This window comes from Lynx rufus, unplaced genomic scaffold (genome assembly GCF_022079265.1).
Source record: "Lynx rufus isolate CCGP_SWC_20201006 ecotype Redwood Valley unplaced genomic scaffold, mLynRuf1.p SCAF_4, whole genome shotgun sequence".
Taxonomy (NCBI): domain Eukaryota; kingdom Metazoa; phylum Chordata; class Mammalia; order Carnivora; family Felidae; genus Lynx; species Lynx rufus.
The window spans coordinates 12,681,816-12,709,672 of record NW_025814856.1 but is presented as its reverse complement, the minus strand read 5'-3'; the positions used below and the strand labels follow the sequence as shown (position 1 = coordinate 12,709,672).

General features: G+C 54.6%; 1 protein-coding gene across 3 annotated transcripts; it reads right to left on the bottom strand.

The window, feature by feature from the left end:
- Window positions 1–1,473: 1,473 nt before the first annotated feature.
- On the bottom strand, window positions 1,474–16,522 carry B3GNT3 (UDP-GlcNAc:betaGal beta-1,3-N-acetylglucosaminyltransferase 3). 3 transcript variants are annotated; one of them, XM_047096244.1, is made up of 3 exons: window positions 6,821–7,282; window positions 4,611–5,209; window positions 1,474–3,007 (listed from the first exon to the last, which is right to left on the bottom strand). In XM_047096244.1, exons 1-3 carry the CDS (start codon window positions 7,005–7,007, stop codon window positions 2,456–2,458), a joined length of 1,338 nt encoding a protein of 445 aa, XP_046952200.1. In that variant the 5' UTR covers window positions 7,008–7,282; the 3' UTR covers window positions 1,474–2,455. The 3 variants fall into 3 exon arrangements, with proteins under 3 accessions (XP_046952200.1, XP_046952199.1, XP_046952198.1); XM_047096243.1 differs by lacking the exon at window positions 6,821–7,282 and adding an exon at window positions 16,365–16,522 and having other exon boundaries at window positions 1,475–3,007; window positions 4,611–5,228; XM_047096242.1 differs by lacking the exon at window positions 6,821–7,282 and adding an exon at window positions 16,365–16,522 and having other exon boundaries at window positions 1,475–3,007.
- Between the last annotated feature and the right edge of the window lie 11,335 nt (window positions 16,523–27,857).

Sequence of the window (27,857 nt, the reverse complement as noted above, 5' to 3'; positions counted from 1 at the left end):
TCCGAAGCAGGCTCCGGGCTCTGAGCCGTCAGCACAGAGCCCAGTGCGAGGCTGGAACCCATGAACCTTGAGACCATGACCTGAGCCGAAGTGGGACACTTAATTGAGCCCCCCAGGAGCCCCTCTGTCTCTGTCTTCACGTGGCCTTCTTTTCCATGTCTGTGTTCATTTCTCTTATAAAAACACCTTCGTTGCGTTTGGGACCCACCCCATTCCTAATCCAGGATGATCTTACCTTGATCCTTACCTTAATTATATCTGCAAAGACCCTATTTCCAAAAAAGGCCATATTCTAAGGTTCCGGGGGGCTGTATCCTGCTCAATCCGGGGCAGCAGGGGAGCAGGACTCTCTCCCGGGGGCAATGGGGAGCCACAGGTGTGTGAGCAGGGGCAGGATGAGGTCTGACCTACATGTTAGAAATCCCTGCAGCCCCTGTGTCATCCGGGCCTGCCTTCCCTTGCCTGGATGGCACCGTCACCCCCCTTCCCAGCAGTCCCTATGGCAGCCATAGGGCTTCTTAAAACTTAAAAAACAATCATGTCCTTTCATTGCTCAAAGGTACCATCACTCTCAAAAGAACACCCTCTCTCTCTCCTCACCCCAGCCCACGAGTCCCCATGTGGCCAGCCCCTGTGACTTCGCGTCCCTCCTTACTCCATATCGTCCTTACTCACCTACCTCTAGCCACGGCCTTTTCGCTGCAACTTGAACATTTCCGGATTGTCCCACCGCAGGGCCTTTGCACATGCCGTGCCCTCTGCCTAGAACACCCTTCTCCCGATTCCTCCCAGGGCCATGTCCTCCTTCCGCAGGTCCCAGCTCCAGTCTCCTGCTCTCTCAGCTAATACTCTTTCCCATCCCTGTGTGTCCACCTGCTTGACTTCTCCAAGTTCCTACCACTTCCGGTAACTTCCTATTTGTTCACAGGTTTGTTTTCTCACTACAGGGTGGGTATCTGCCAACACAGCACCGGCAGCAGGAATATAGGGCAAGGTGTGCAGCATACAGGAGGCGCACAGATCCTTAAAGAAGGGAGAGCAGGAAGTGGGACAGAGGACAGCGGAGCCACGATCCTAGTGGGAGGGGCGTCTGGGGAGGAGAGGGGCTGGGTGGTGTTTGGAAAGAGCCTTGCCGGAAGCAGGAGGCCTGCAGCCAGGAGCAGTCTCACCCCTGTGCCTCTCTCCCCCCCCTCCCCCGAGCGTGCTGTCCAGCTGGCGGTGAGACCCAGTCTGGGTGGGGTGACACGAGCTGAGGGTGATAGGGAACCATCAAGGGTACGTGAGCAGGGGCAGGATGACGTCAGACCTGTTGACAGGAGCTCCCGTTCATCCCAGTCATTTTTGTTGGTGTGTTTTCTACTGAAAACGTGACTTGTACAGATAGTAGACTGGTCTCAGTTAAAACTTGCAAACCGCTTTAAAAACAACAAAACCCCCAAAACTCAGGTCCTCACAAAACGTTTTATTCCCGGAGGGCCCACTCCCCAGTCCTCACTCTGCCGAGGTACCCCCTCCCTCCCTCCCAAGCACAGCTCCGAAGCCTACAAAGTCCAAGCCCCCCCCCGACATCTGCCCAGAGCCAGCAGGGTTGGGGTGGGGGGTATCACTCTTCCGCTTGGATCTCCCCAATCCAACATACCGGGGTGGGGGCCGGTCTTGGGTCCCCAGAGCTCAGAGACATCCAAGGGCTTGAATCGCCCCGTTCTCTGGGCACCGGGGTGAGTGCGTGTGTTGATCTCGTTCCCGGAATTTGGGGGGAGCACAAATATGGGAGCTGGGCTCTCTCGGGGACTCCAGAAAGTCCGAGCTCTCATAGCCTGAGTCAGACAGCCGTCTGCCTCCTCTGCCCGACATTTCCACCATTAGAGCAGGGAGGGGGTGGTCCCACTCACGGGGCTCTCCAGCCCCTTCTACCATCCGAGGTCAGAGGTGGGCAGAGACCCCGGGGTGTGTGTGGGGGGGGGAGGCAGAGGGAGGGAACAAAACCCCTTTCCCAGCCAGCCAAATACTTCTCACTTCAGCTGCATGTGGACCTAGGGTTCCCAACGGACCTTGAACCATGGCTGGAACTCACCTCCCATTAAACCACTGTGGCTTTACTACCAAGGAGGGCTTGGCCACCATGGAAGGTCCGTCCCATGATCAAGGTCGGAGCTGGGAAATGGGACCTTGACTCAGAAGTGCTTCTGCAGTTGGCTGCCCTGGGAAGAGATCGTCCCCCTTCAGCTGAGAGGCTAGGGAGGATGACGGAACATGGGTTCGAGGACCGGGTGGGTTTTGCAGGACGTCTAGGAGTTTGCCAGCTAGACTAGTCGCTCATCAAACCCGCCCTGGCGCTCCGCTGTGCCCGGCCCACTTGGGAGAACAGAGCTTTCTGCTTTCCGGGAGGAAGATGCAGCCCCTTCCAGTGGGGGGTGGAGACCAGAGCCTAGAGGCTGCGGGCCCTGATCCCACCTCAGTAGACCTGCATCTGCTGGCCACAGGTGAGGTTGGGTCGGCTCAGGGCGTCCCACATGAGTAGCATCTCATATGGCAAGAAGCGATGGACCAGCAGCAGCTCCCGGTAGAAACAGGGGTCAAAGGAGGATATGCGGGCCGAGGGAGCCCCAATGCCAGCTGTGCGGATACCGCCGTGTGAGGCGGGCTTCAGGCCTTCCTGCTTCAGGCACATGCCCAGGAAGACATCATCGATAGGGAAGAGGTCCAGTGTGGAGGCGGCCCGGCGCAGGGCAGTGGCCGTGAAGCGGGACAGCAGGAAGCCACCCCCCCCACAGTAGGGAGGGTACTGCTCCTCCTGTGTCACCACTGTTGGTACATAGTACTTGCTCCAGGGAACCCGGATGGGGCCCACACTGTGGATCAGTTGCCCCACAAAGAGGTGGCGGTCGGGATTATGGTCAAGCAGGTAGGAGACCATGTTGTCTGTGTGTGCGAAGACGTCGTCATCCCCATTGAGCACGAAGCTGGCATTGGTGCACCGAGTCTCCTGCCACTTTAGGAAGAGCACCTGAAGGCGAGGCGGACAGGGCACACGAGCTTGAGTGCTGGGGCAATCAGCTGTGGGTCCCGGCCGGCCGCCCAGCCCAAGGAGCCCAGACGAGGCTGCGTCCCCGGGCCAGACTAGCATGGGTTTGAGGCCCCACCCTGAGCTTCAGTCTCCAACCTTCCGGACAGACCTCAGCAGAGGACCTGTCTCCGGGACTGTTGGGGACCTGTGGAGATGATGCTCGGTAGAGTGCCAACAAGTGCTGGAAAACTGTCACATTTACATTTATTGTAGCTCCTTCTGACTCTGCCTGGCCAAGCGCTGCTGGTAAATAGTTACTTGTCTATTATTTAACATCTACCTTCCCCACCAGACTCTAGGCTTCCCCTGGGGTGGGGGTGGACTGTGTCTCTCCCGTGTTATCTCCCGAGCACCCAGTGTGGGGTCATCGCTTCGTAGGTACTGGATTCAGATTTGTCAAATTGACATTTTTACATGCTTTTGTGTTCTGAATGAAGAATGTGGCAGGTTGAGAGGCTCTGGCCCTCTAACCGCCTCAGCTTCAGTTTCCTCCGTAATAACTTTTGCTGCAAGGCCAGGCACCGCCCTCCCTGGAGTCTCTCCTGCAAGCAGGGGTGATCTTCAACCCCATCTACCGATGAGGAAATAGAGGCTCTGCAGATAAAGTGACTTGGACAAGGTCACACAACAGATACGTAGCAACTTAAGGTCTTGAGCCCAGACCCGTCTGTGCCAACTGTAAGCAGGGACCTACACTGGGTCCCCTTCGACTCCTGGGTAGGTCCTCAGAGCCTCTAATTCTAATCTCATTCTAATTCTGGTCCAGAGAATGTCGGTGATGGTTTGTATCAGAATGCTAGAAGCTCGGAGCTTCCTAGTGGGGCAAGTGAAAAGGGAAGCAGGAAGCATCCTCATAGCTCTTAACGGATAAAGAGGGAATTCTTTGGGTTTCTGGGCCATTTCTGAGGCAGGGACGTGAGGAAGACCAGGTCAAAAGGGGGGGGGGGCGGATTCCGGGCACACCGAGCCTGGGAGGCTCACCTAAGGCTACTCCTTTATCTGGGTCAAGGCAGAGTTCTCTCTACTTCTTGTGGGTTCTGGTCCACCAAAACGGTCTTTATTGAGCACCCGTGGCACAGACCTGGGCCTCACGGGGAGACAGAACAAGTCAACAAGATGTTCCGTCCGGCGCCCCGAACCCCCGCTCGTCATTTGAACATCTGGCACTGCTCTAGAAGCTTTGTAAATATTATCTCCTGTAATTCTCGTAACAGCCCTGGGAGGGAGGTGGGCAGATCCAAGCAATCCCATTTCCTTGATAACTATGAGGAAACGGAAGCCCCGAGTGGTAAATGATTATCAAGCAAGCAGTCAAACCTAGGGCATCGGGCTCCGAGAGCCAGCCGGGCTTGTGCATCGGGTCACCCTGCCCTTTCTCCCCGCCTCCCTTAGCGACTCCGATCGCCGATGGCCGTGAGGGCGGCGAAGAAAGCGGGGAGGGATGGATGGGGACTTCTGGGCCCCTGGGCCCCTCAGAGGAGGCGGTGGTGAGGGGGCAGGGAGGAGGGGGTGGCCCTCATCAGGTGACTCCCCGCGGGCTCACCTGTTTGAGCGTGAGGTTGAAGAAGGAGTCGTGGAAGTCCCACTGCAGGATGTCGCCGTGCGCCTGTGCCTCCAGCGCCAGCAGCCGGTTGACCTTGCGAGCCTCCAGGGGGTTAGGGGCCGTCCCCACCAGGAAGAGGCGGCGCAGCTGGGCACCGCGCACCTGGCGCTCGCGGCCCCAAGTGCGCCGCACCAGCTCCCGCCGCTCGTAATTCCTGGGCGAGGATTTGATCACCAGCAGCAGGAAGACGGGCGGCGCGCACTTGCCCAGGGGCACGTCCTGCAGCAGCGGGAAGTCACGGCAGTGCTTGTACAGCAGGAAGTCACGCACCTGCTGTGGCTGCCCCTCGAAGTTGGGCAGGGTGGCCACGGAGGCGTTGGCCCTGCAGGGGGCGGGCGGGGGGCGCGGGGCGGGCCGAGAGGGTAGAGAGGGCCAGGTCAGGGCCACGGGGTTGTCCTGGGGCTCCTTCAGGCTCTGGAAGGCGGGCGAGGACATGTACAGACTGAAGAAGAAGAGGGTGACGATGCTCAGAGCTACAGGCAGGGCCACCTCTGTGCTGCGGGGCCGAGAACATCTCATCCTGGCAGGCCTGGTGGTTCCTGGTAGGAGTAACAGGCACTGAAGATACCAGACGGGTCAAGCGCCTTCCCTGAGGTACCTGTGGACCCCAACACCTGGGTGCAGCCCTACAGTCGCTCCGGTCGGTACGATATCGAAACGCACCCTCTCCTATCCCCCCCACCCCACACCTCCTCCCGCCCCTCAACCCACGTTGGCTCTGACAGGTGCCCGGGCCCTGCGGGGGATTAAATCCTTACAGACAAAACCGAGGCCTGGAGATGCCAAGGTGAGCCTCCCAGGCTCGGTGTGCCCGGAATCCCCCCCGCTTTTGACCTGGTCTTCCTCACGTCCCTGCCTCAGAAATGGCCCAGAAACCCAAAGAATTCCCTCTTTATCCGTTGAGAGCTATGAGGATGCTTCCTGCTTCCCTTTTCACTTGCCCCACTAGGAAGCTCCGAGCTTCTAGGATTCTGATACACACCATCACCGACATTCTCTAGACTATGTTTTTTTAATGTTTATTTATTTTATTCATTGTAATTTTTTTTAATGTTTATTTTTGAGACAGAGCATGAGGGGGGGGAAGGGCAGAGAGAGAGAGACACACACATACACACAGAATCCAAAAGCAGGCTCCGGACTCTGAGCTGTCAGCACAGAGCCTGACATGGGGCTCGAACTTGTCAACTGTGAGATCATGACCTGAGCTGAAGTCGGACGCTTACCTGACTGAGCCACCCAGGCACCCCTGGACTATTTTTAATGGTCCTGTGACCTGAGTATGGCACCTGGCTCCCCACAGATCCCTCAGGCCCAGCACGTTTCAAACGAAGCTACGATCCTTAGCAAACTCATATTCTTCCTTTATAACCCAGCTTTAACGATCCATTCTCTGGGAAGCCCTCTTTTTTTTTTCTTAAAAATTTTTTTTAACGTTTTATTTATTTTTGAGACAGAGAGAGACAGAGCATGAACGGGGGAGGGGCAGAGAGAGAGGGAGACACAGAATCGGAAGCAGGCTCCAAGCCATCAGCCCAGAGCCCGACGTGGGACTCGAACTCACGGACCGCGAGATCGTGACCTGAGCTGAAGTCGGACGCCTAACCGACTGAGCCACCCGGGCGCCCCTGGGAAGCCCTCTTTAACCCCTCGGGAACATTCCTGATTCTGTCTGGCACCTGTAGCTCTGTCTACCCCTCTCTGGACCAGTCTTGATCCCACGGGGGTGTCTGCGTTTAGCTTTGTCTTTCTAAGACTGGTGACTTCCTGAGGGTCCCTGAATTGCCCAGCAGGGGGCAGACACATGGGGGAAGCAGGGAGTGTTTGAATGAATAAATTCATGAATAAAAGTAAATTCACGAAGGTTCTCTCTGGTAAACTCTGGCTCATCCTTCGAAACCCCAGCTCTAATGTCGCCTCCTCCTAGAAGCCTTCCTTTCCCGTATCCAGGCAGAGCCCTCGGGCTCCCTTCCAGATCCCTTTCCCGGGCTTCCCTGGATTCCCTTAATGTCCTTTCGTCTGGAGAGGTAGTGTCTCTAGTGTTTTTCAGTCCTAAATGTGAAGGTCTGTTTTCCGGCGCAGCACGAACCTACTGGATGAGACCCAAGGCAGGACTCACCCATTCTCAGATGCGTGTCGTGTTGACTCACCCCAGAGAGGTACAGACTCCAGAGCCCCACTCCTGGGTTTCAATCCCGCTGCCATCACTCCCCGTGCGTCCTCTATACCCTGGGCCTCGGTTTCCTCAGTTATAAAAGGGGACATCTGAGCCACCTCCAACTCACAGGACTGTGCAAGGATGAAGGGAGCTCCCAGCACCTGGCACCTAGTGGGCATCTTCCCCAGACGTGCACACGGTTCCCTCCCTCACACCTTTCTGGTCTTTGCTCCAACGTGCCCTCCTCAGGACACGCTATCTCACTAGCAGCCCTGGTCCCCGACCCTGTTCTCCTTTTTCTTTTCTTCCACGGCACTTTACATCTCCTAAAATATATGATGAAACTTGAAAAATGTGTTGTTTCTCAGGGCCCCCCGGGGGGCTCGGTCCGTTCAGCGTCCGACTTCGGCTCAGGTCATGATCGTGATCTCGCGGTGCGTGGGTTCGAGCCCCGCCTCGGGCTCTGTGCCGACAGCTCGGAGTCCGGAGCTTGCTTCGGATTCCGTGTCTCCCTCTCTCTCTTTCTCTCTCTCTGCCCCTCCCCCACTCACGCTCTCTCTCAAAAATCAAGCCAAACATTAAAAAGTATATATATGGTTTCTCATCCATCTCCGCCACCAGAACATGAGCTCCTGTCTCGGTCACCATCTTATTCCCAGCCCCCAGAACTGTGCTTGGTGTGCAGTAGGCGCTAAATGGGTGCTGAACGGACGAGGAACGAATGAACGCTGGATTTCCACAGGCACGGGGTACCGAGCCGTCTCCACTGTGGAACCCTCGCTCTTGAGGGCGAACAAATGCCAAATTAAAACCTCACTGAAATGACACGAGGTGACAAAAGGCACAGGAGGAAATGGGGCCTGGTGGCAGGTGTGGCTTTTGAGGTCTGGCGGGCATGCCAGCTGGATGCGAGTGGCACAGAAGAGCCAGGGTGGCTGAGGTCTGGGGACAAGGTCGCAGGGGAGGGAAGGGCAGGTGCACGGAGCTGGCGGGGCCTCAGCAGCTTCAGGACCCTGTCCGCGGGTGGCATAGGGCCTGTCTTGTCGCTGCGACATTCCAGCTTGGCTGCCAGGCCTGGGCGGGGGGGGGGGGGGTGGTTAGGCTGCTGGAGGGCAGGTCTGGGAGACCCCAAAAGGCAAATAACCTTGGGATAAAACCGTGCACCGATGGATGAGGCCCAAGAGTGAACGGAATCCCGGAAGGACATTTTCCCGAACTGAAGAGAGGCCTGAGTTTAGGATGGACGACGGGAAAGGTGTGGTTCCCAGGCAAACCCCGAGCTACAAGGATAGAAAACGGGCGCCGGGGTGGCTCAGTGGGTTGAGCCTCTGACCCTTGGTTTCTGCTCAGGTCACGATCTCGTGGCTCGTGAGTTCAGCTCCGAGTCAGGCTCTGCACTGAAAGTGCTTACCTTGCTTGGGATGCTCTCTCTCCCTTTCTCTCTGTCCCTCCCCTGCCCATGCTCGCTCGCTCTAAAATAAATAAGTAAATTTTTTTAATCTTTATTTACTTTTGAGACAGAGAGAGACAGAGCACGAACGGGGGAGGGGCAGAGAGAGAGGGAGACACAGAATCGGAAGCAGGCTCCAGGCTCCGAGCCATCAGCCCAGAGCCCGACGCGGGGCTCGAACTCCCGGACCGCGAGATCGTGACCTGAGCCGAAGTCGGACGCTTAACCGACTGAGCCACCCAGGTGCACCCCCCCGCCCCCCCATCTGCAGTTTACAGCTGAAAGCAGGGATTTTCAAACAGGTGGTTCTGTCCCCAGGATACACTTGGCAACATCTGGAGACATTCCCGGCCGTCACCATTTGCAAAGGGTGGAGGTATGGCGCTGTTAATGGCATTAAGTGGGTCGGAAGCCGGGATGCTGTTGCAATTAACATCCTGCAGGATCTCGGATAGCCTCGCCTCCAGATAATCCAGCCGCAAACGTTAACATTGTCAAGGCTGAGATATCCTGGTCTACACCAAGAGAAACCCAGAACAGAGAACTCAGAACGAGGGAAGGTTAGAAGTGGAGACTCAGGGGGGAACACAAAACCTTGCGCTGGGTTTTTATACAAATTCATCACATGGAGGAGTTTTGCGCTCCACTGTTATCTCTTCTAAGTTTGTTTATTTTGGAGACAGACTGAGCACAAGCAGGGGAGGCACAGAGAGAGAGGGAGACGGAGAGAATCCCAAGCAGGGCTCAAACTCGTCATCGGTGAGATCGTGACCTGAGCCGAAACCGAGAGTCGGACACTTAACCGACAGCCACCCGCATTCCCCATTTTTTTCTCCCCAGGTCTAAGGTTTCTCTCAATGGAGGGATTCTGGGGCGCCTGGGTGGCTCAGTCAGTTAAGCGTCCGACTTCAGATCAGGTCATGATTCAAGGCTTGTGAGTTCGAGCCCTGCATCTAGCTCTGTGCTGATAAGCTCAGAGCCTGGAGCCTGCTTAGGATTCTGTGTCTCCCTCTCTCTCTGCCCCTCCCCCACACATACTCAGTCTCTCTCTCTCTCAAAAATAAACACACACACACACAAAAAAATTAAACAGGGATTCTGCTACTTTACCCTACCAGCCCAGCCCCCATGAGGTTCCTGATTAGGGTCTGAGAGCTCAAGCTCGAGGCAGAGGAGGGAGACCCACTTCCCCTCCTCCCTATAATAGACCTCCATTAATGCATCCAAGACCCCCTTCCTTTTGCCATCTACCAAGGCAGAGGAAAGAACTTCTGGGCCTCCCTGTCAGCAAGGCTGAGAGCACAGAAGATTTACTGGTCTAGTAAACCTTGTTGGGTGCCGCTGTGGGTGGTGCCCCAGGTAGTGTAGTCACGGGTCTGTCCTTGTGGGTTTGGTTATTACTTCCTCCAAGCTACTGAGCGGCAGCCTGAGGCCTTTGCTGGGTGGGCCAGGTAGCTGGTGAGAAAGAAACTCCTTGCAGGCCTGGGTCCAATTCCCTGGCCCCTACCCAAGACCCTGCTGTCCACCCCCTCCAGTCCTCATTGTACAGAATGACTGGATTTACAGAAGTCCAAACAGCCGCTAACTCAGTGAAGTCCATGGGCTTTGAATAACCCTGGGGAAATCACCACCCCTGTTTCATAGGTGGGGAGGCGGAGCTCACAGTTATCCCAGAGTGGCCCAGTGGGTACCTCATGTCACCACAGAAACAACCTGCTTTGTCTCCAGGTCCTTCAGTCCTGAGAAGGGTCTCAGCAGCTCTTATCCCCAAAAAACCGATAATATGAAAACCGTTCATTCATTCACACGTTCTTTCATTCATTCAACAAATAGGTCTGGGGAACCTGAGAAGCCTCAACCCTGGGCCCGGCCCCCCCAGAGGCTCCCAATCTGGGGGAGACAAATCCAGGTACCTATGGGATCAGGCCTGGGGCCAGAAGAAGGGACCAGGATATTGAAGCTAAGGCTTTGAAGGATGCATAGGAGCTCACCGAGGGGAATTCAGGTAGAGGAAAGAGCAAACGGAAAGGCATGGAAGGGAAAGAAAACAGGCCTATTCAAGGTATCGGCTGTGGTTTATTTTGCTGAAAAGCAGAATTTGGAGAGGGGGTGATTTCCGAGGCTAGGGAGTGGGGCCAGACCCTGTAAAGACCTTGAATGCCAGATTGAGAAGTGGGCTATCTCCCGGAGGTCGGGGGAAGCCACAGAGGGTATGCGAACAAGGAGTGGGAAAGCCCGATTCGTTGCTGAACCCCAGCCCCGAATTGACCTTGGCCAGCCACTTCCCTTTGGACGAGGCAGTGCTGAGCCCCCCGACACCCACCCTCAACGAGGTCACTTGGAATTGTGTGTTAAAGGGCTTGGCTTTAACCACACTGGCTGTGTGGTAACCACTCAGTGACCTCGTCACTGTACTGGCTCCTTAGGTGCCCCTAGAGTCCCTGCTTGCAGATGGGGACACTGAGACTCAGCGTGAAGCAGAATTGGAGCCCAGGACTCCGACGGGTGGAGTCCGCCTATCCTATTCTTCCCGAGATGCAGAATTTCTGGGAGATTCCCCACCGGGACCTCAGAGCCTTCCAGAATCTGTCAAAGGAATCACGCACTTAAACATCTGACAAAGGACAGACAACCGGAGCCCAGGTCGGCCAACACTCCGCTGCTGGGCCACCCTGGGTGCAGACAGGCGAGTGGAACCTATGAACAGGTGTAACTAAACCAGCCCCTTTCTTCCGATGTTAACACCGGAAGGAGGTAATTCGTTTTGTAGCATCCTGATTAACACTGTGGGAGAAGGGCGGGCCCATGGGTGGGGCACCTGATCAGCCTGGGAACTCCTGAAGGATAATAAAGATAATAAGGAAAGATAGCAAGGTCAAAGCCTTGGGGGAAGGGCATCTTGGGCTGAGGGCTTAGCAAGCGCAAAGGGTCAGACCCCAAATGTAAGGTGCCGAAGGCAGACAGAGGGAGGCCCTGTGGCTGGAACAGGGCGACAGGAGGGAGATGATGGTGGGTTGTCAGACCATGCCAGGGGGAGGGTGGGGGGGAATGGGGCAGGCCACGAAGAACCTCTTATGTTGGCACATGTGAGGGGCAATGGGAGCCATGGAGGGGGTGCTGAGCAGGAGAGGGAAAAGATCGATTTATGCTTTAAAGAAGCCCCCTGTGGCTACGGAGGGGATAAGGACAATCAGGCAGGAGTAGAGGCCAGGCAGCAACCAGGCAGAAGAATCTGGGGGCCTGGACAGGGGCTGGTCAGCGAGGTGCAGGGAGGGGAGCGGATTCAGGAAAGAGGATGAAGGGAGTCATCAATGGGTAAAGCCCACGGGAGGCGGAGAAGGAAGGATGGGGAGGAACAGTGTACAAAGCCTGGGAGCCTTTCCCATGGGATGTTCTGGGGCAGTGGTTGACTTCGGTGTGGTGTCCAGCCAAGAGCTGTGGGGACACGATGGCAAGTCAACCAGGAAGGCCCAGCAGGTGTTTGATGGAGGAGCACATCTTTCCACTGCTTGCCCACGGCAAGGCCTCCTTCATGCTTCTTCCCTGCAGATCAGACACAGCGGCTGCGGACAGAGTCGCAGCAGTGACGTCTGGGCTGACTCTCAGGGACCCTCACTGCCAGACCAGCTGATCCTGCTCCTGGCTGTTTGCCTTCCAGACACTGGTGCGATTTCGCCATCACCCAGAGCCTGCGTCTTCTAGTGTACACGGAAAAGCCACTTGTTTGGAAAAGCCACTTGTTTCAACGTTTTCAAGATCCAAGAGCCTCCTCTGGGGTGTGGCTGCCAGGTATGGGACCTCTCAGCTCCCGTTCCCCCGCCCCTAACGACCATTGCCTCCTGGTCTGCTCCAGCTGCACCAGCCTTGTCAGCTTTCAGCCCTGCCACAGGGCCTTTGCGCCTGCTTGACTTCTGCTCTTTCCCCATTGATCTTTAGGCTCAGCCCAATGCTGCCTTCTAATTTTTTTTTGTTTATCTTTGAGAGAGAGAGAGAGCGAGAGCGTGCGTGCGAGTACAGAGAGAGAGACAGGGAAACAGAGGATTCAAGGCAGGTTCCTCGCTGTCACTGCAAAGCCCGATACGGAGCTTGAACTCACAAACCGCGAGATCATGACCTGAGCCGAAGTGGGACGCTTAACTAACCGAGCCACCCAGGTGCCCTCAATGTTGCCTTTTCAGAAGGGCCTCAACCTCCCAGCTAACACACCCTGCCCCCAGCTCTGATTCTCTCTGCTGCTCTCACCACCACTGCACGTGGGAAATCTACTCACTTCTCTCCTGTTTATCTCCCCAACCGGCCTGCCGCCCCAGAGGTGGGGCCAGGTGTCTCGCCCCCGACAGCTGTGTCCCCATGTGACGCTCACTGGCTGTTTGTTGAACGGGGGGAAAAAGACAACGGCCCACATGTCAACAATTTCCTCATGCCTCATTTCAGCCCAAAGCCCGCTGCACGTGACAGGTGCCACGGCCCCGTCTGCCCTACAGGCCTTGGGGGACGACGGCGATTCAGTCACGGTGAGTTAGCAAGTGCCCGTAGAGCAGAGACAGGACCAAGAGGTACTAACGCACTAAAGAGCCAAATCTCCGCAGCGCTGAAATATTCACGATACGTTTAATGAGCAAGAACCCCGACGTTCGTTAACTGTTAATGACCGGCTAAATACGCGGGAAGCACCCAGGAGTTCTAATATACGACGGAACACGTTCGCATTCGTGATGCATGAGTGAACATGAACACAAATGACAATGAACATGAACCAGCCACTGAAGGGTCCTGAGACTAAAATATACAGTCGCTGGGTGGCCACGATTCGTCGCAAATGTGCAGCACTAAATACTAAGGATTCACTGAATATTGATGAGGTACGGGAAGTACAGAAGGGGCTGACCACTCAGCAGAATTCATTCATTCGTTCGTTCGTTCGTTCGTTCGTTCAGGACGCCTGCTCCTGTGAGACCATGGCGGGCCCGCCTGACACGGGCTTGGAGGGGCCCATCAAATCAAGGGGATTCCCCGTGTGATGCTCCCACTTTCCAGATGATGAAACTGAGGCCCGGAGAGGGTGAGTCCTGGACCGCTCTCCGGGCCCGTCAGACACACTCCCTGCCCCAGTCGCTGGGTCTCAGTTTCTGAATCAGAGAAGTGAGGGCTAAAACCCTCGCCCAGCAGCCGCGAAGACCGACAGCCCCCGAAGTCGGCTGTGGACCCTGGGCCGGTAGCGGGTCCCTTCTGGACCTCATCTGCAAAGCCGGATGCTGTCAGCTGCTAACCCATGGCTCACTTCCCGCAGGCGAATGAATACCGGCCTCACTGGGGTCTTCCTCATGCTGTACTTAACTTGACAAGGCTCAGCTGGGATTCTGAAAAGGGCATGGAACGTTCTGGGACTTCCAGAAGGCAAGGGGAGGGGCAGGGGGGGTGGTGGTGACAGGAGAACCCCAGTTGTGCGCACGGCGACCGGGGTCCTGAGACAGGCTGTAAGCCAAACCACACATTTAGGAAGCGCCAACAAGGACCAGTTAACCTCAGCGTCGGTGACCGTTGTCACATACACGCTGTGACTGCTGAGCCACCGCCGAGCACCTAGTGTGTGCCATGCCCTTGGTATACGTTCTGGGCACGCGGCCAAGATGACTGCAAGAAACGCCCGTGTTCACGGAGCTGATGTGTGAATCAGGGGCAGAAAGGCAGTGAATGCGACAGCTTTCTAGAGAAGTTCCTGGAAGAGACTCAAGGGTGGGACTCAGGGTATTTGCAGGAGAGGGTGTGAGGCCCCGGCCTGGGCGTGATCCCTGTGACAGTCCTTGTCCTTGTGAAGCCCGTGAACTACCTTCCAGGCAGACCTAATCTCCAGTTCCCAGGTGATTGAGCTGGGCCCAGAAAGGGAGCGCTCACCCCCCGCCCCCCACCAGAGGTCACACATCCAACCAAGGCCAAGAGTGGTTGCTAGGATTTGAACCCTGATCCGCTGGACCCTGATCACTGATTTCATACCAGCTAGGCCTCCCAGTAATGATGGACCGGTCCCTTTTTGCAAGAAGTAAAAGCTATTTTTGTAAGCAGAAGGCGGGGGGGTTGGGCAGGAAAAAAGGGCTGGTCCAGGATGGCTCCGTGGAGGAGGTGACCTGGGAGAGCCCACCTCAGAAACTGCTCAGGGTACGTGGGATGGGCCAGGTGGGGACCTGCGGCCTCGAACTAAATGCCGGCCCTGCCCCAGCCGAGCCTCAAAGGACATCCTTGGACTTGTTTCCTAGATGGAGGAATCGAGGTCTCATGGGACCTTCCTCTGGGGGCCTCCCGAAAGCCCCCCACACCTTCATGCCCTCCTTCAGTCAGGATTAGAGTTAATACCTGTTAACACCTCTTAAGCCCTGTGTGTGGTCCCATTTGGACCACCTGCTCTCCACCCACCACACCTGCGACTGGCAGGGAGGGCTTTGTTGGCCTGGTTTTTTATGGATAGGGAAACTGAGGCACAGAGCCCTCATCCAAGGAAGGTCACGTGGGACCTCAGTCCCTGCCTGATGAGGCTTCCTTTAGTTTGCTGTGCTGGTAGTGAGCTCCCCATGACCGGGATCAAGCTGAGCCACACTCCCATCAGGGGGCCGGATCACAGTGGGTAGCCTTCTTGATTCATGGGGGGGTGGGGGGACAAGTCACTGTCCCACTCTGGGCCTCAGAGGCAGTGGCAGGAAGAGAAGGCGTCCAGTAACACCTTCCCTCCTCCTCCAAGGCTCACCTAGCCCAGCCCTGGGGTTCCTGGGCCAAGGAAGCCTGTCTGAATCCCTCAAGCTCTGGCCTGGAGAAGGGACGTTTCGAGGCCCCTCCTTGGTTCCCCCACACCCAGGGCACCTGGAGGGAATTGCCACACCCGACGGGTGAGGGAGAAAGGGAAAAGTACCCATCTGGGTTGGACGAACAATCCTCTCACTTGGGTTGAGTGGGGCCCCCGCTGCCCGACGCAGGGTCCACACCTCTTTCTCAAGACTCCTCAGCCCGTGCCTGGCCGGGTGGCCGCCTTAGGAACCCGCAGGGCGGTGCGAGGAGGCCGTAGCCCCAGGGCTGGCCCCAAAGCTGGACTACAGGAGGCTCTGGGGGGGGGGGGGGAAGTGGGAGAGCTCAGTTTCCCCATCTGAAAAATGGCCATAAAAAAACTCGCACCCCCGGGGAACCTGGAAGGGTGGCTATTGATACAGTAATACTTAATATAGTGACAGCTGGCTTCCCCTGGATGTCCACTCACTCCACGGCTGCAGTGCGAGCCCACGTACTTGACCCTCCCCACAGTCCCCTCCAACCCGCCCCACCTTGACACATAGGGGAACGGAAACTCAGAGACCCAAAGTCACTCCCTTGAGGTCCCCGAGGGGTCAGGGGGCCCCCGTCGTAAAAACTGCCGCTGGCCGGACATCTCGGGCAACCAAATGCAAGCTGAGTCATTGTCCTAGTCAGTCAGGGAGGTGACACTGAGGTGCGTTCAAAAACCAGGGGCACCCTGCCCAGGCCACCGAGCCAGGCATTGGCCGAACAGGGAGGGTTGGGAACCCCAGAGGGAGCCGTGAGCTGAGGTCCCCAGCGCCTGGGAAGGCTGGCGGTCAGCAGTGGTTCCCTCAAGAAACCATAAAAACCCCAGCCTGGGCACCAGGGTGCTGTTTCTGCCACACCCTAGCAGTGCGCCAACAATCTCGACACAAACGACGACAGTTAAGAGTAACAGCTGGAGCCTGAAGAGCGCCCTCCACTTCTCCATTCTGATTCAGCCCTTTCCTGGGAAGTGGGCGTTGGGGAGTGGGGACAGGGGTCCAGGGACGCCTCCCTATGTCCAGAGCTGCGACGGGACAGTGCCAGGAGAGGCTTCCTTGCCCGCCAGGCTCGAGCCGGTCTTGGAGATGCCGGCGACGACTATCACTGATGGGTGAGGGCCACGGTGTCATTGAGACCTGGGGCTCCGGGATCTCCCGGCATCTTGAGGGTAAGCGCGGTGGAGACCCGACCCCAGGGACCTGCCTGGGCTTCCCTAGAGCCCCGACTTCTCCTCTCCCCACCCCGGAGGTCCGCCAGGTCCTCAGGGGCCCCCAACACTCACCCCGGACCACGGTCCAGCCTCTGACCTCTTGGCTCCTCTGCGCTGCGAGCAGGAGGGAGAGCTTCACCTGCGCGCGAGCCTCCGCCTATACCTTCCTCCGTCCGCCCCCCCCCCCAGGTTTAATTCCTTCCTGCCTCCTCCCAGCCTCACCTCCCTCCAGGCTCCCCACTCCGCGCCTGGCCGAGCTGCTTAATAGCCCAGTAGAAATTCACCCCGCCGGCCCCTCCCTTCTTCCCCTCCCGACCCCGCCCCTTCACCTCTGCCCGCCCGCTCCCACCTCAACCTTCCTCTACCACCTCCTGCGCGCCCCCTCGGGGCTCTCAACCCCAATTGGGTCCCGCCCTCCCCCCACCCGCCCCCGCCAGCCAGAGAGTGAGCTCCCCGCGGCCCGGGGGTGTGCAAGCAGCGCCTTCCCAGCCCCTGGCACGGGGCCCCGTGCGGGGTTGATCCACCCTGTGTTCGATGAAGAGATGATGGAAAGGGCGACAGCAAAGCAGGTTGAGCCCAGGGGCTCCTCGGATCTCTGCAAGGGGTTTGAAGACTCCGCAACCCGAAAGCCTGTCCTGAACCCACAGCCCTCGGGATGGGAGAGGTTCTGGAAGTTGGAAGTCGGATTTGAAGGTTCTTGCGGTTGGGGTTGGTAAAGATCCGAATCCTGCCTCACGCGGCGTCTGAAATTTCTAGTCTTGACACGTTGGGGTCGGGAGCTCTGGTTTGGGGGGAGAACCAGTTCCATAGGTGTGAACCAGGTGATGGTTCGAGTCACCGCCTGCCTCCCCGCCCCAAGGAGGAAAGGGGGGCGCGGCGTCCTGGGTGGGTGTGCCTCAGTTTCCTGCCGCGGAAAATGGAGGAACTAAGCCCTGGCTCCTTTAGTTGGGAGAGGTCTGGGGAGCAGGGTCAACACAGAGCACGTGCGTCACCTCCATACACTGCGGGTATGAAGGGCCATTGCATCAAATGTCACTGCACCAAACGTGGGCATTTCATGCTGCACTGGGTGCCCACCCACACTTTCTTGCTAGGAAAAATGCTGTAACTTTGGAGCCTTTTGAGGTCAATTCTCCCCGCCCCCCCCCTCCCCCGGGGTTGGGGGTGGGGAGCGGCAGCTCAGGTTTCAGTTTAGGTTCCTTGCTTTTACCTTATGGGGTCCCTTGGGTTTTCTGAATTCATGGGCCCCACAAGGAGCTGGTATCAGGTGCCTGATCTGGAGGGAGCAGCCCCTCCCATCCCCTCTGCAACAGACACTTCCTGCATCCCTTGCCCTGGAAACTTACTTAGGTGTAATCTTGTGTTCAGAGTCACGGTGGAGGAAGTCAGCTGAGGCACGCCCAGCCCCAATGGCTGCAAGAAACTGAGGCCTGCCAGGTCTGAAGGTAGACGTATGGAGACAGCAGGAGTGACTCCATAATCTTCCCGGGCAGATGAGGGTGCTGGAGGGCCTGGGTTCACGTTGCACCCAGAAGGAAGTATCTCATCACCCAAGCAGTTCTCCTGGTAGGTAGCTACCCAAGAGAACTGCAAACCGGTGTTCAAGCAAATCCTCGTACATGCATGTCCCTAGCAGGGCTATTCACGGTAGCCAAAAGGTGGAAACAACTCCAGAGTCCATCAACAGACCAGTGGATGGACACAGTGTCTATCCTGTGAAAGTTAATAAAGGGAAACCTCGCTAAAGTCCACTTGGGAAGGGGGAGCCATGCCACTGGTCAATTGCAGGAAGAATTGTCAATTACAGATCCAACAGAAGAGCCATCAAGAGGGAAGAATTATCAATGGTAGGCCCTAAAGGGGAAAAGGTAGACTTTTGCATTTCCCCGTAAGAGATCAATTACCCCTGGCCCTCAGCCAGTAAACGTGTCAAACTCAGCCAGTAAATGCCGTCAATCACCCTGAACTGCTTTTCTCCAATGGGCTTTAGTTCAAAACAACCCCTCCCAACTAACTCCTTCTCCATAAAACAACTGTTCCCCCTCTCCTTTGTTTTTTGACATGCCCATAGTTATGCCAGAGCTTGCTTGTCCCAAGTTGGGATTTCTCTGCTGTTCTCGAATAAATCCATTTTGCTGGTAAACTAACCAGCTGTTTAATTTTAATTTTATTTTTAAAAATTATTATTATTAAAAAAAATTTTTTTTCAACGTTTATTTATTTTTGGGACAGAGAGAGACAGAGCATGAACGGGGGAGGGGCAGAGAGAGAGGGAGACACAGAATCGGAAACAGGCTCCAGGCTCTGAGCCATCAGCCCAGAGCCAGACGCGGGGCTCGAACTCACGGACCGCGAGATCGTGACCTGGCTGAAGTCGGACGCTTAACCGACTGCGCCACCCAGGCGCCCCTAAAAATTATTATTTTTAAGAGAGAGAGAGAGCAGGGCAGAGGGAGACAGGGAGAGAAAGAGAGAGACTTCTAAGCAGTCTCCATGCTCAGCACAGAGACCAACACGGAACTTGCTCCCAGGACCCTGTGGTCATGAAGTGAGCTGAGATCAAGAGGCCGATGTTCAGCGACCTGAATCACCCAGGCGCCCCTATTTTTAAGATTAACATTACTTGGTGATCACAAGTGGGATCCAGAGAAGAACCCCCCCCACCCCAACAATCCTGAGGCTGGTAAACAAAGAGGTACCAGAACCCACAGAGCCAATGGAGCCCTAATACTTTCTTCCCAACCATGGAGGGTAAGTCTCTCCTGGATTTTAAGCTCTGCTGTCTGTGTGTTTTGAGCTCTCCGGGTTTTCGTTCAGGATCTGTTTTAAGGCTTTGTCTTTTCTGAGAGGACTCATTTGGCCTTTGGTCTGTATCCTTTCGGGCACCAGGTTGTTCCTATTGGAACTGACGCCTCTGGGCTGCCACCTTTTCGGAACTGAGCTGCTCCGATTGGAACTGTACTGGCCTTTGTTCCGATTCCTTCTGGAACTGGGCTATTCCTGTTGAAACTGGGCTGTGGAGGAGTTTTTCTTCTTGCTCTAGAGGAAACTTCTAAGAGATGGGATCTTAGTCATCAAAATGCTGTGAGCTCCCCTTACTGGGACCCCGGCCGGTTTTAAGTTTAGAAAGTGCAGTCCCGGGGCGCCTGGGTGGCTGAGTCGGTTAAGCATCCGGCTTCACTTCGGCTCCGGTCTGATCTCCTGGATCGTGAGTTCGAGCCTCGCGTTGGGTGAACTCAAGCCCTGCATCAGGCTCTGCACTTCTCTCTCTCTCTCTCTCTCTCTCTGCCTGTTACTTGCTTTCTCTCTCTCTCTCTCTCCCGAAAGTAAATAAAACGTTAAAAATAATAATGAAAGTGAGGAACCAAAGAAACCCCAAATTTCTTACAGTTCTCTGGATTAAGTATGAACTATGAGCAAGAGTTCCCCCCATTTTTTTCCCTTTTTTTTTGAGAGAAAGAGAGAGAGAGAGCAAGTGAGCAGGGGAGGGTCAGAAAAAGGGAGATTCTCCAGCAGGCTCTGTCTGCTGTGAGGGCTCAAACCCCTAAATGGTGAGATCACAGCCTGAGCCAAAATCAAGAGTCAGGTACTTACTTAACCGAGTGAGCCACCCAGGCGCCCCCAGGGTCAGGGTTTCTCAAGGTGACCGAGGACCCCCATAGGTTTGCTGAGGAATTTAGCCTCGTTATTCAAAACTTACCAAGCTGGTTTCTGAGATTTTTACCAATTAATCCACATGCTCGGTGGTGAGGGCCAGGCCAAACACTGGATGACACACACTAGCCTGGTGAGAACATCCTGAAAGGGATTTGGAGAAACAGACCCCTAACTTCTGGCAAGATGCTAGAATTCTCGCTGGAAATCTCCACTGAGCAATTATAGTAGCTTTTGGAACAAAATTCAGGCTTGTACGTAAAAGCCTGGTGAACCTGTTCAGGGCCATTTAATCAATGTCAAATTGATTTTTTTTTTTATTATTTATTTACTTACATATTGTTTTTGAGAGCTAGAAAGGGAGGGGCGGAGAGAGTGGGGGACAGAGGATGTGAAGTGGGCTCTGCCCTGATAGCGGGGAGCCCGGCGTGGGGCTTGAACCCACGACCGTGAAATCATGACTTGAGCTGAAGGTAGACACTTCACGACCGAGCCACCCAGGCGCCACTTAAATTGTCCTGAAAGAAAATTCTGGTCTTCCTTTAGATGTTGGATCCACCCAGGTAGCATTTAACCCTTTGTTTTTTTGTTTAAAAAAATTTTTTTTTAATGTTTTTATTTATTTTTGAGACAGAGAGAGACAGAGCATGAGCAGGGGAGGGGCAGAGAGAGAGGGAGGCACAGAATCTGAAACGGACTCCAGGCTCTGAGCTGTCAGCACAGAGCCTGATGCGGGGCTCGAACTCATGAATCGCGAGATCATGACCTGAGCCAAAGTCAGACGCTTAACCGACCGAGCCACCCAGGCGCCCCAACCCTTTGTTTGATTAATGGGCTGAACCAGTTAAAAGGACCAGGATGGAAGGAGAAATCTGTCTCCGCTCCAGATTTAGTTAATTTGGCAAACCACCTCTCTGGCATCCTAGATGAGTCGGCCAGAGGAAAGCCTGCTAATTCTCAATTTTCAGCTCCAGCAAATGAAGGCCCCCAACCCACACCGACCTCCCCCGCCACCCCCGCCCCGCCATTTTCCCCTATTACTGCCAAGGGCTAGAACATTGGAAAAAAAGATTGTTACCAATTTAAGTGCCCCGGGCGCCTTCAGCCCCCAGCCAGCCTTTCCAACGCCCTTCTAATTCTCAGGGACCGGGGTTCTTCCCAGTCCTCCCTCTTAACTGGCTCAGAGAAACCTGTCTCCAGTTGGGGAATGAATCTCTCTGTGTCCTTACGGACACCAGAGCCACCCTCAGAGCTCAACCCCGCTGCTCTCCAGCAGCCCCTGCCTGGGAGGACTAGAGAGCAGTTCACGTAGTCCGGGGCTCTGACAGCCTTCAACATGTTCCTGTCTCTGAACTTATCCCCTTTGCGCCCTTTGAGAGACGCACACCCTTTTCTCCTTAGCTCCTCTGCTTCCATTCATGTGTTGGGCCGAGATTTCTCAGAAAAGTACCACGCTGGGATTTCTTCCGTCCAACAGGGGGATATAACTCTCGCATTTGACAGTGGTAATCAAAGTCCCCCAGCAGGTGGACCAGAGGACCCTTTGACATCTTTTATTTGCTCCGCGTCTGACAGCACGACCCGTGGAGTCTGCGGGCACCGAGCACTTGTCCCTTTGGGAACAGCTTGCGTCCTCTTCCCCGGGCCAGATCTTCAACTGATGGCCGCCGAACTCACAGCCCCTCGCGGCGAGATTCAAATAGCTCCCTTCAAAGTTCTCCCTGGAATTAATGAGTAGCCTATAAATAATGATATATAATGATAATAAGCCTATCATCGGGCCCACGATAGAGGACTACAAGGCTCATGGCCTCATTATCCGCTGCACGTGTCCTGTAACACCCCTATTTTACCTGGGAGAAAACCCAACAGGCCAAGGGTGGAGGTTTGTCCGGGACCTCCGAGCAATAAATAGCATTGTCACCCCTCAGCACCCTGTGATTCCCGTTCTCTGACACCCATTCCCACTGAAAGCCAATGTTTTCCTCTGTAATTGATTTATTCAGTGAGTTTTCGAATTTTTTTAATGTTTTATTATTTATTATTTTTTTAATATGACATTTATTGTCAAATTGGTTTCCATACAACACCCAGGGCTCATCCCGACAGGTGCCCTCCTCAATGCCCATCACCTGCCCCCCCCCACCCCCCATCAACCCTCAGTTTATTCTCAGTGTTTAAGAGTCTCTTATGGGTTGGCTCCCTCCCTCTCTTTTTTTTTCCTTCCCTTCCCCCATGGTCTTCCGTTAAGTTTCTCAGGATCCGCATAAGAGTGAAAACATATGGTATCTGTCTTTCTCTGTAGGACTTACTTCACTCAGCATCACACTCTCCAGTTCCATCCACGTTGCTACAAAAGGCCAGATTTCATTCTTTCTCATTGCCACGTAGTATTCCATTGTGTATATAAGCCACAATTTCTTTATCCATTCATCAGTTGACGGACATTTAGGCTCTTTCCATCGTTTGGCTACTGTTGAAAGTGCTGCTAGAAACATTGGGGTACAAGTGCCCCTATGCCTCAGCACTCCTGTATCCCTATTATTATTTATCTTTGAGAGAGAGCAGGGAAGGGGCAGAGAGAGAGGGAGACACAGAATCCGAAGCAGGCTCCAGGCTCTCAGCTGTCAGCACAGAGCCCCAACGCGGGGCTCGAACTCATGAACCATGAGACCATGCCCTGAGCTGAAGTCAGATGCTTGACCCACTGAGCCACCCAGGCATCCCTCAGTGAGTTTTTTGAGTATTGCAATTGATGAGGAAAGCCAATACCTTTTTGCTTTCACTTGGGAAGGATGGAAATACACCTGGGCAGGAACGCCTACGGCTTCGCAGAGGGTCCTTCTTACTTTTCACAAATCTTCGCAGCTGATTTGGATGACCATAACCTTTCCTGAAGGTTCTGCTTTGTTACCATATGCCCAGGAGTTGCCTCTCTGCTCCCCTTCTGAAACCTCTTCACAGAAAGACAGCATCCACCTGTTAACATTTGTGACCTTAAAGGGCCATAAAGCCTCCAAAGAAAAATTGCTATCCCTTCAAGGCATCCTGAATCTCCCCCAAATCTGAAAATAAGTGCCCATTACGAGGCTTTCTTGGACTGGAGGACTACTGGCAGAACTGGGTGCCAGACTTCTCTCTTCAAGCTCAATTGCCATATGGGTTACTAAAAACAACAGACCTGGGGCACCCGGGTGGCTCCGTCGGTTGAGCGTCCGACTTCGGCTCAGATCATGATCTCGTGATTCGTGAGTTCGAGCCCCGCGTCGGGCTCTGTGCTGACAGCTCAGAGCCTGGGGCCTGCTTCGGATCCTGTGTCTCCCTCTCTCCCCACCCCTCCCCTGCTCGCACTCTGTGTCTCTCTCTCAAAAATAAATAAACATTTTAAAAAATTTAATTAAAAAAAATGGCTCCTGTGTCCAAAATTTATTAGCTGCCATACATGTGCTGGTTTCTCAGGCTATTATTCAGATGGCCAGGGGCGCCTGTGTGGCGCAGTCGGTTAAGCGTCCGACTTCAGCTTAGGTCACGATCTCGCGGTCCGTGAGTTCGAGCCCCGCGTCTGGCTCTGGGCTGATGGCTCGGAGCCTGGAGCCTATTTCCGATTCTGTGTCTCCCTGTCTCTCTGCCCCTCCCCCGTTCATGCTCTGACTCTCTCTGTCCCAAAAATAAATAAAAACGTTAAAAAAAAAAAAAAAAGATGGCCAGGCATGCCAGACTCAAATCCCTGGAGGACAAAATAAACCACCTCGCTGATGTTTCTGCCCCAAATGCTGCTCTCCAGAAAGCCAATAGCTAAACCTCTGTCATGGTCCAAAGGGACATTCTCCCACACGATAATTTGGAAACGACTGACCAGAGACATCTAATAATTGGCTCCAGAAAAGGAAAAAACAATATTGGGAATCTAATAATTGTCGGTTTGATAAAAAGAGAGAACTCTGGTTTGGACCAAGGAATTCGGCCCTAGCAGAAATCCTGAAATTCCCACGAGTTGCCACTGTATAGGCACTAAGCCATTGGTCTCTTGACAAAATGAGAGCATCCATGAACCAGTGCTGGTGGGGAATGGCAATAAAGCCACCAAAAGTGCCTGTCTCGCTTGTCTCACCTGTTCAAAATACAATCCTGGGAAACCTGTTTGCACAATGGATTTCATACAGTTTCCAATGCTCGTGGGTTCAAGCCCTGCATCGGGCTTTGCGTTGACAGTGTAGAGCCTGCTTCAGGTCCCCTGTCTCCCTCTCTCTCTGCCCCTCTCCAGTGCCTGCTCTCTCTCAAAAATAAGCAAACATTAAAAAAAATAATAAAAAGGAAGTGCCTGGGTGGCTCAATCAGTGAAGCGTCTGACTTCGGCTCGGGTCATGATCTCACGGTCCGTGGGTTCGAGCCCCGCGTCGGGCTCTGTGCTGACAGCTCAGAGCCTGGAGCCTGTTTCAGATTCTGTGTCTCCCTCTCTCTCTGCCCCTCCCCCGTTCATGCTTTGTCTCTCTCTGTCTCAAAAATAAATAAACGTTAAAAAAAAAAAAAAACAACTGTAAAACCCTAATAGCTTCTAGGAGAAACTAACCCTGCTGTGGTAGGAAGATCTTTTCACAGCCCGCTCCCCGGGGGACGACGACGACCTTAAGCATCACCCCTTGCCAACCTGGTGATTTCACCTCTTGGAAGAGACACCTCCGGGGAGGCGGTCTTCAGCCTCGCTGGGAAGGCCCTTCTGAGGTACCGCTAACCACCCTTGTGCCACCAGACGCCACAGAGAACAGGCTTGGGTTCACGTGACTTGTCTAACCCTGGCTGGGCCTGCGTACCATCTGGTGACTCGTAAGTAAAGACTTCCCAGAACCGAAGCCGGTGACATCTGATGTGACGACTTCCCCACGATGTCCGCGGAGCCGGCCTGCATACCTTTTCTTAGAAGTTGTGCTGTTTTTTTTTTTTTTTTTAATTTTTTTTTTTTCAACGTTTATTTATTTTTGGGACAGAGAGAGACAGAGCATGAACGGGGGAGGGGCAGAGAGAGAGGGAGACACAGAATCAGAAACAGGCTCCAGGCTCTGAGCCATCAGCCCAGAGCCCGACGCGGGGCTCGAACTCACGGACCGCGAGATCGTGACCTGGCTGAAGTCGGACGCTTAACCGACTGCGCCACCCAGGCGCCCCAGAAGTTGTGCTGTTTTGCAAAAAGTTCACTAGCTGTCGCCTGCCCGTATCTTCCCAAAAGCGGCTGGTAAATTCCTTCAGCGTACTCCTGCCGTAGTCACTCTTCTGTTGTCATGCCCGCTTTAAGCAGGGACTTCCAGGAGGCATACACGACTCTGGGTTTGCCTCCATAGAGAGAACTTTTCTCCCCTGTTGGAATAGGTGCCGATACATTAATTTTTAAAATTATTTGTATTAAAAAATATTTTTAAGTGTATTTATTCTGAGAGAGAGAGCTCGAGTGCGTGCTAGCAGGAGAGGGGCAGAGAGAAAGAGGGAGAGAGAGAGAGAATCCCAAGCAGGCTCCACACTGTCAGCGTAGAGCCCAAGTTGGGGCTTGAGCCCACGAACCATGAGATCATGACCTGAGCGGAAACCAAGAGTCGGACGTTTAAATGACTGAGCCACCCAGGTGCCACCCCCCCCCCCGCCCCGCGATAAATTTTTTTTTAAGATTTTATTTTTTAGAAATTCTTTTGTTTCTAATGTTTATTTATATTTGAGAGAGAAAGATAGAGAGTGAGCAGGGGAGGGGCCGAGAGAGGGAGACAGAATCCCAAGCAGGCTCCGCACTGTCAGCACAGAGCCCCGAAGTGGGGCTCGAACCCACGAACCATGAGATCATGACCTGAGCTGAAACCAAGAGTTGGACGCTTAACCAACTGAGCCACCCAGGTGCCCTAAAGATTTTATTTTTCAGTAATCTCCGCACCCACTATGGGGCTGCAACTCACAACCCCGAGATCAAAAGTCTCACGCTCCGAGCCCCTGTGCCAATAAATATTTTTAGTTGGCTACTCTCAGATCTGGGCAAATTTACACCATATGGTAACTAACTAGAATTTAAAGGAAACCTTGAAACAAAAGCAAAACGAAACAAAAAACCCAAAACAAACAAAAAGTGGCGGGAGAGGGAGCCCTGCCCCTCAACATCAGTGACGGGAAGGACGGTCAATTACAGACTCGGACAGAAGAATCCTCGAGGGGCAAGAATCAGCAACTAGCGACCCCAACAGGAAAGGAGGGGCATTGCACCTCCTACAAGAAATTGTCCCCTCAACTCCCACTTCTCTCCGATGGACTTTAGTCCAACCCCATCCCGGCTTCCTCCTCCTCTATGAAACAACATACCTCTCCTTTGTTTCTTGGACATGCCTAGGTTTTGCCGTAGCTTTCGTGTCCCCAAGTTGCAGTTCCTCTGTTGAGCTCGAATAAACCCATTTTGCTGGTAAAATATTTGCTGTCTTATTTTTAAGGTTAGCAACCCCCGCAATGGACTACTCCTCAGCCATAACAAGGAATAAAGCGCTGACACGCTACGACATGCCTGAACCTCAAAAACACGGCGCGTGAAAGAAGCCAGACACAAAAGGCCACACATAGTGCGCGACTCAATTCATAGGAAATGTACACAACAGGTAGGTCTACAGAGACGGCAAGCAGGTTGGTGGTTGCCAGGGGCTGGGGGAGGGGGAGGGGAAGTGACAGCTGATGGGGACGGGGTCCCCTTTTGGGGGGTGATGGAAATGTTCTGGAACTAGATAGAGGTGATGGTTGTACAACGTTGTGGCTGTGCCACGTCACTGAATCGTTCACTTAAGAAAAGTTTATGTATCTTTGAGAGAAAGAGAACAAGCAGGGGAGGGGCAGAGAGAGAGGGAGACACAGAATCCCAAGCAGGCTCCGGGCTGTGAGCCATCAGCACAGAGCCCGACGCGGGGCTCGAACCCACGAACCGTGAGATCATGACCTGCGCCGAGGTCGGACGCCTCACCCCAGGCGCCCCAGTTGGCTCTGAAGTCTCAACGCCGTACCTGTTTGAGGCGACAAAGGGAGCACGCTGGAGCCTGGAGCCGTCGCCGCCTGGAACGCCCCCGTTTGTTACAGCGACTCCTGTAAACTGCCGTCCATGCAGGCACCGACGATGATGCACTGGGCGGTTGATGCTCCCCAGACGTCTCCCAGCTAGAGGCTTTCCCCCCGTTTTGCAGATGAGGAAACCGAGGCACACCCAGACCTCCCCCGCCCACACACGGTCGGTGCCTCGTGTCTTGGGAGGACCAAGTGGGAGGACCGTCTGGCCCCGGCTTGGTCCTCGGGATCTGTGTGGGCTCAGGATCCTCACGTGTCCACCCGGACTGACCCGGGCCCCACTCAGGCCACACCCCTTGCCCATGTGCGCCGCCCTCCGCCCTGGCTCCCAACAGCTGCCAGCCCAGCCCTGCCGGGGAGCTCACTCCGTGTCAGGTGGTCTTCAAAGTGTGCAACCTCCCTACAGCCTCCGACTGAGGTGGGTTCCGGGGGAGGAAACTTGAGGCCAGGGAGGTTAAGTCACTCGCACAAAGTCACACGGCCACCGGTGGCCAAGCAGGCTCGAAACCCAGGCCTTTTGGCTTCAGAGCCTCATAGCTTCCAAGAGCGCTGTCCTGCTCACAGCCACGTCCCATACAGCCTGGCATACAGTAGGTAGTCAATTAATGTTTGTGGATTGACTAATTGATTTCTCTCAGGACTCACAAGTCCCCATTCCTTTGCCTGGGATGCCCATCCCCATCTTGCAAACTCTTATTCATACGTCAGAGCCCCATTTATAATGCCCTCTCCTTAGGAAGAATCTGACATCCCCCTCTGGGTTCCTCTAGTCCCTTCTGCTAGCTCAGATGTCCATGGAGCCCGGGGCGCCTGTGTCTGGCTTTTTCTCCCCCTGGT

Excerpts from the sequence above, each read along its gene's own strand:
- B3GNT3 (XM_047096244.1), bottom strand. The coding sequence starts at position 7,007 with ATGCCCACTAGGTGCCAGGTGCTGGGAGCTCCCTTCATCCTTGCACAG. Across the intron at positions 5,210-6,820 it reads GGAGTCTGTACCTCTCTGGG|GAACCACCAGGCCTGCCAGG; the intron begins GTGAGTCAACAC and ends TACTCCTACCAG. Across the intron at positions 3,008-4,610 it reads TCAACCTCACGCTCAAACAG|GTGCTCTTCCTAAAGTGGCA; the intron begins GTGAGCCCGCGG and ends CCTCGCCTTCAG.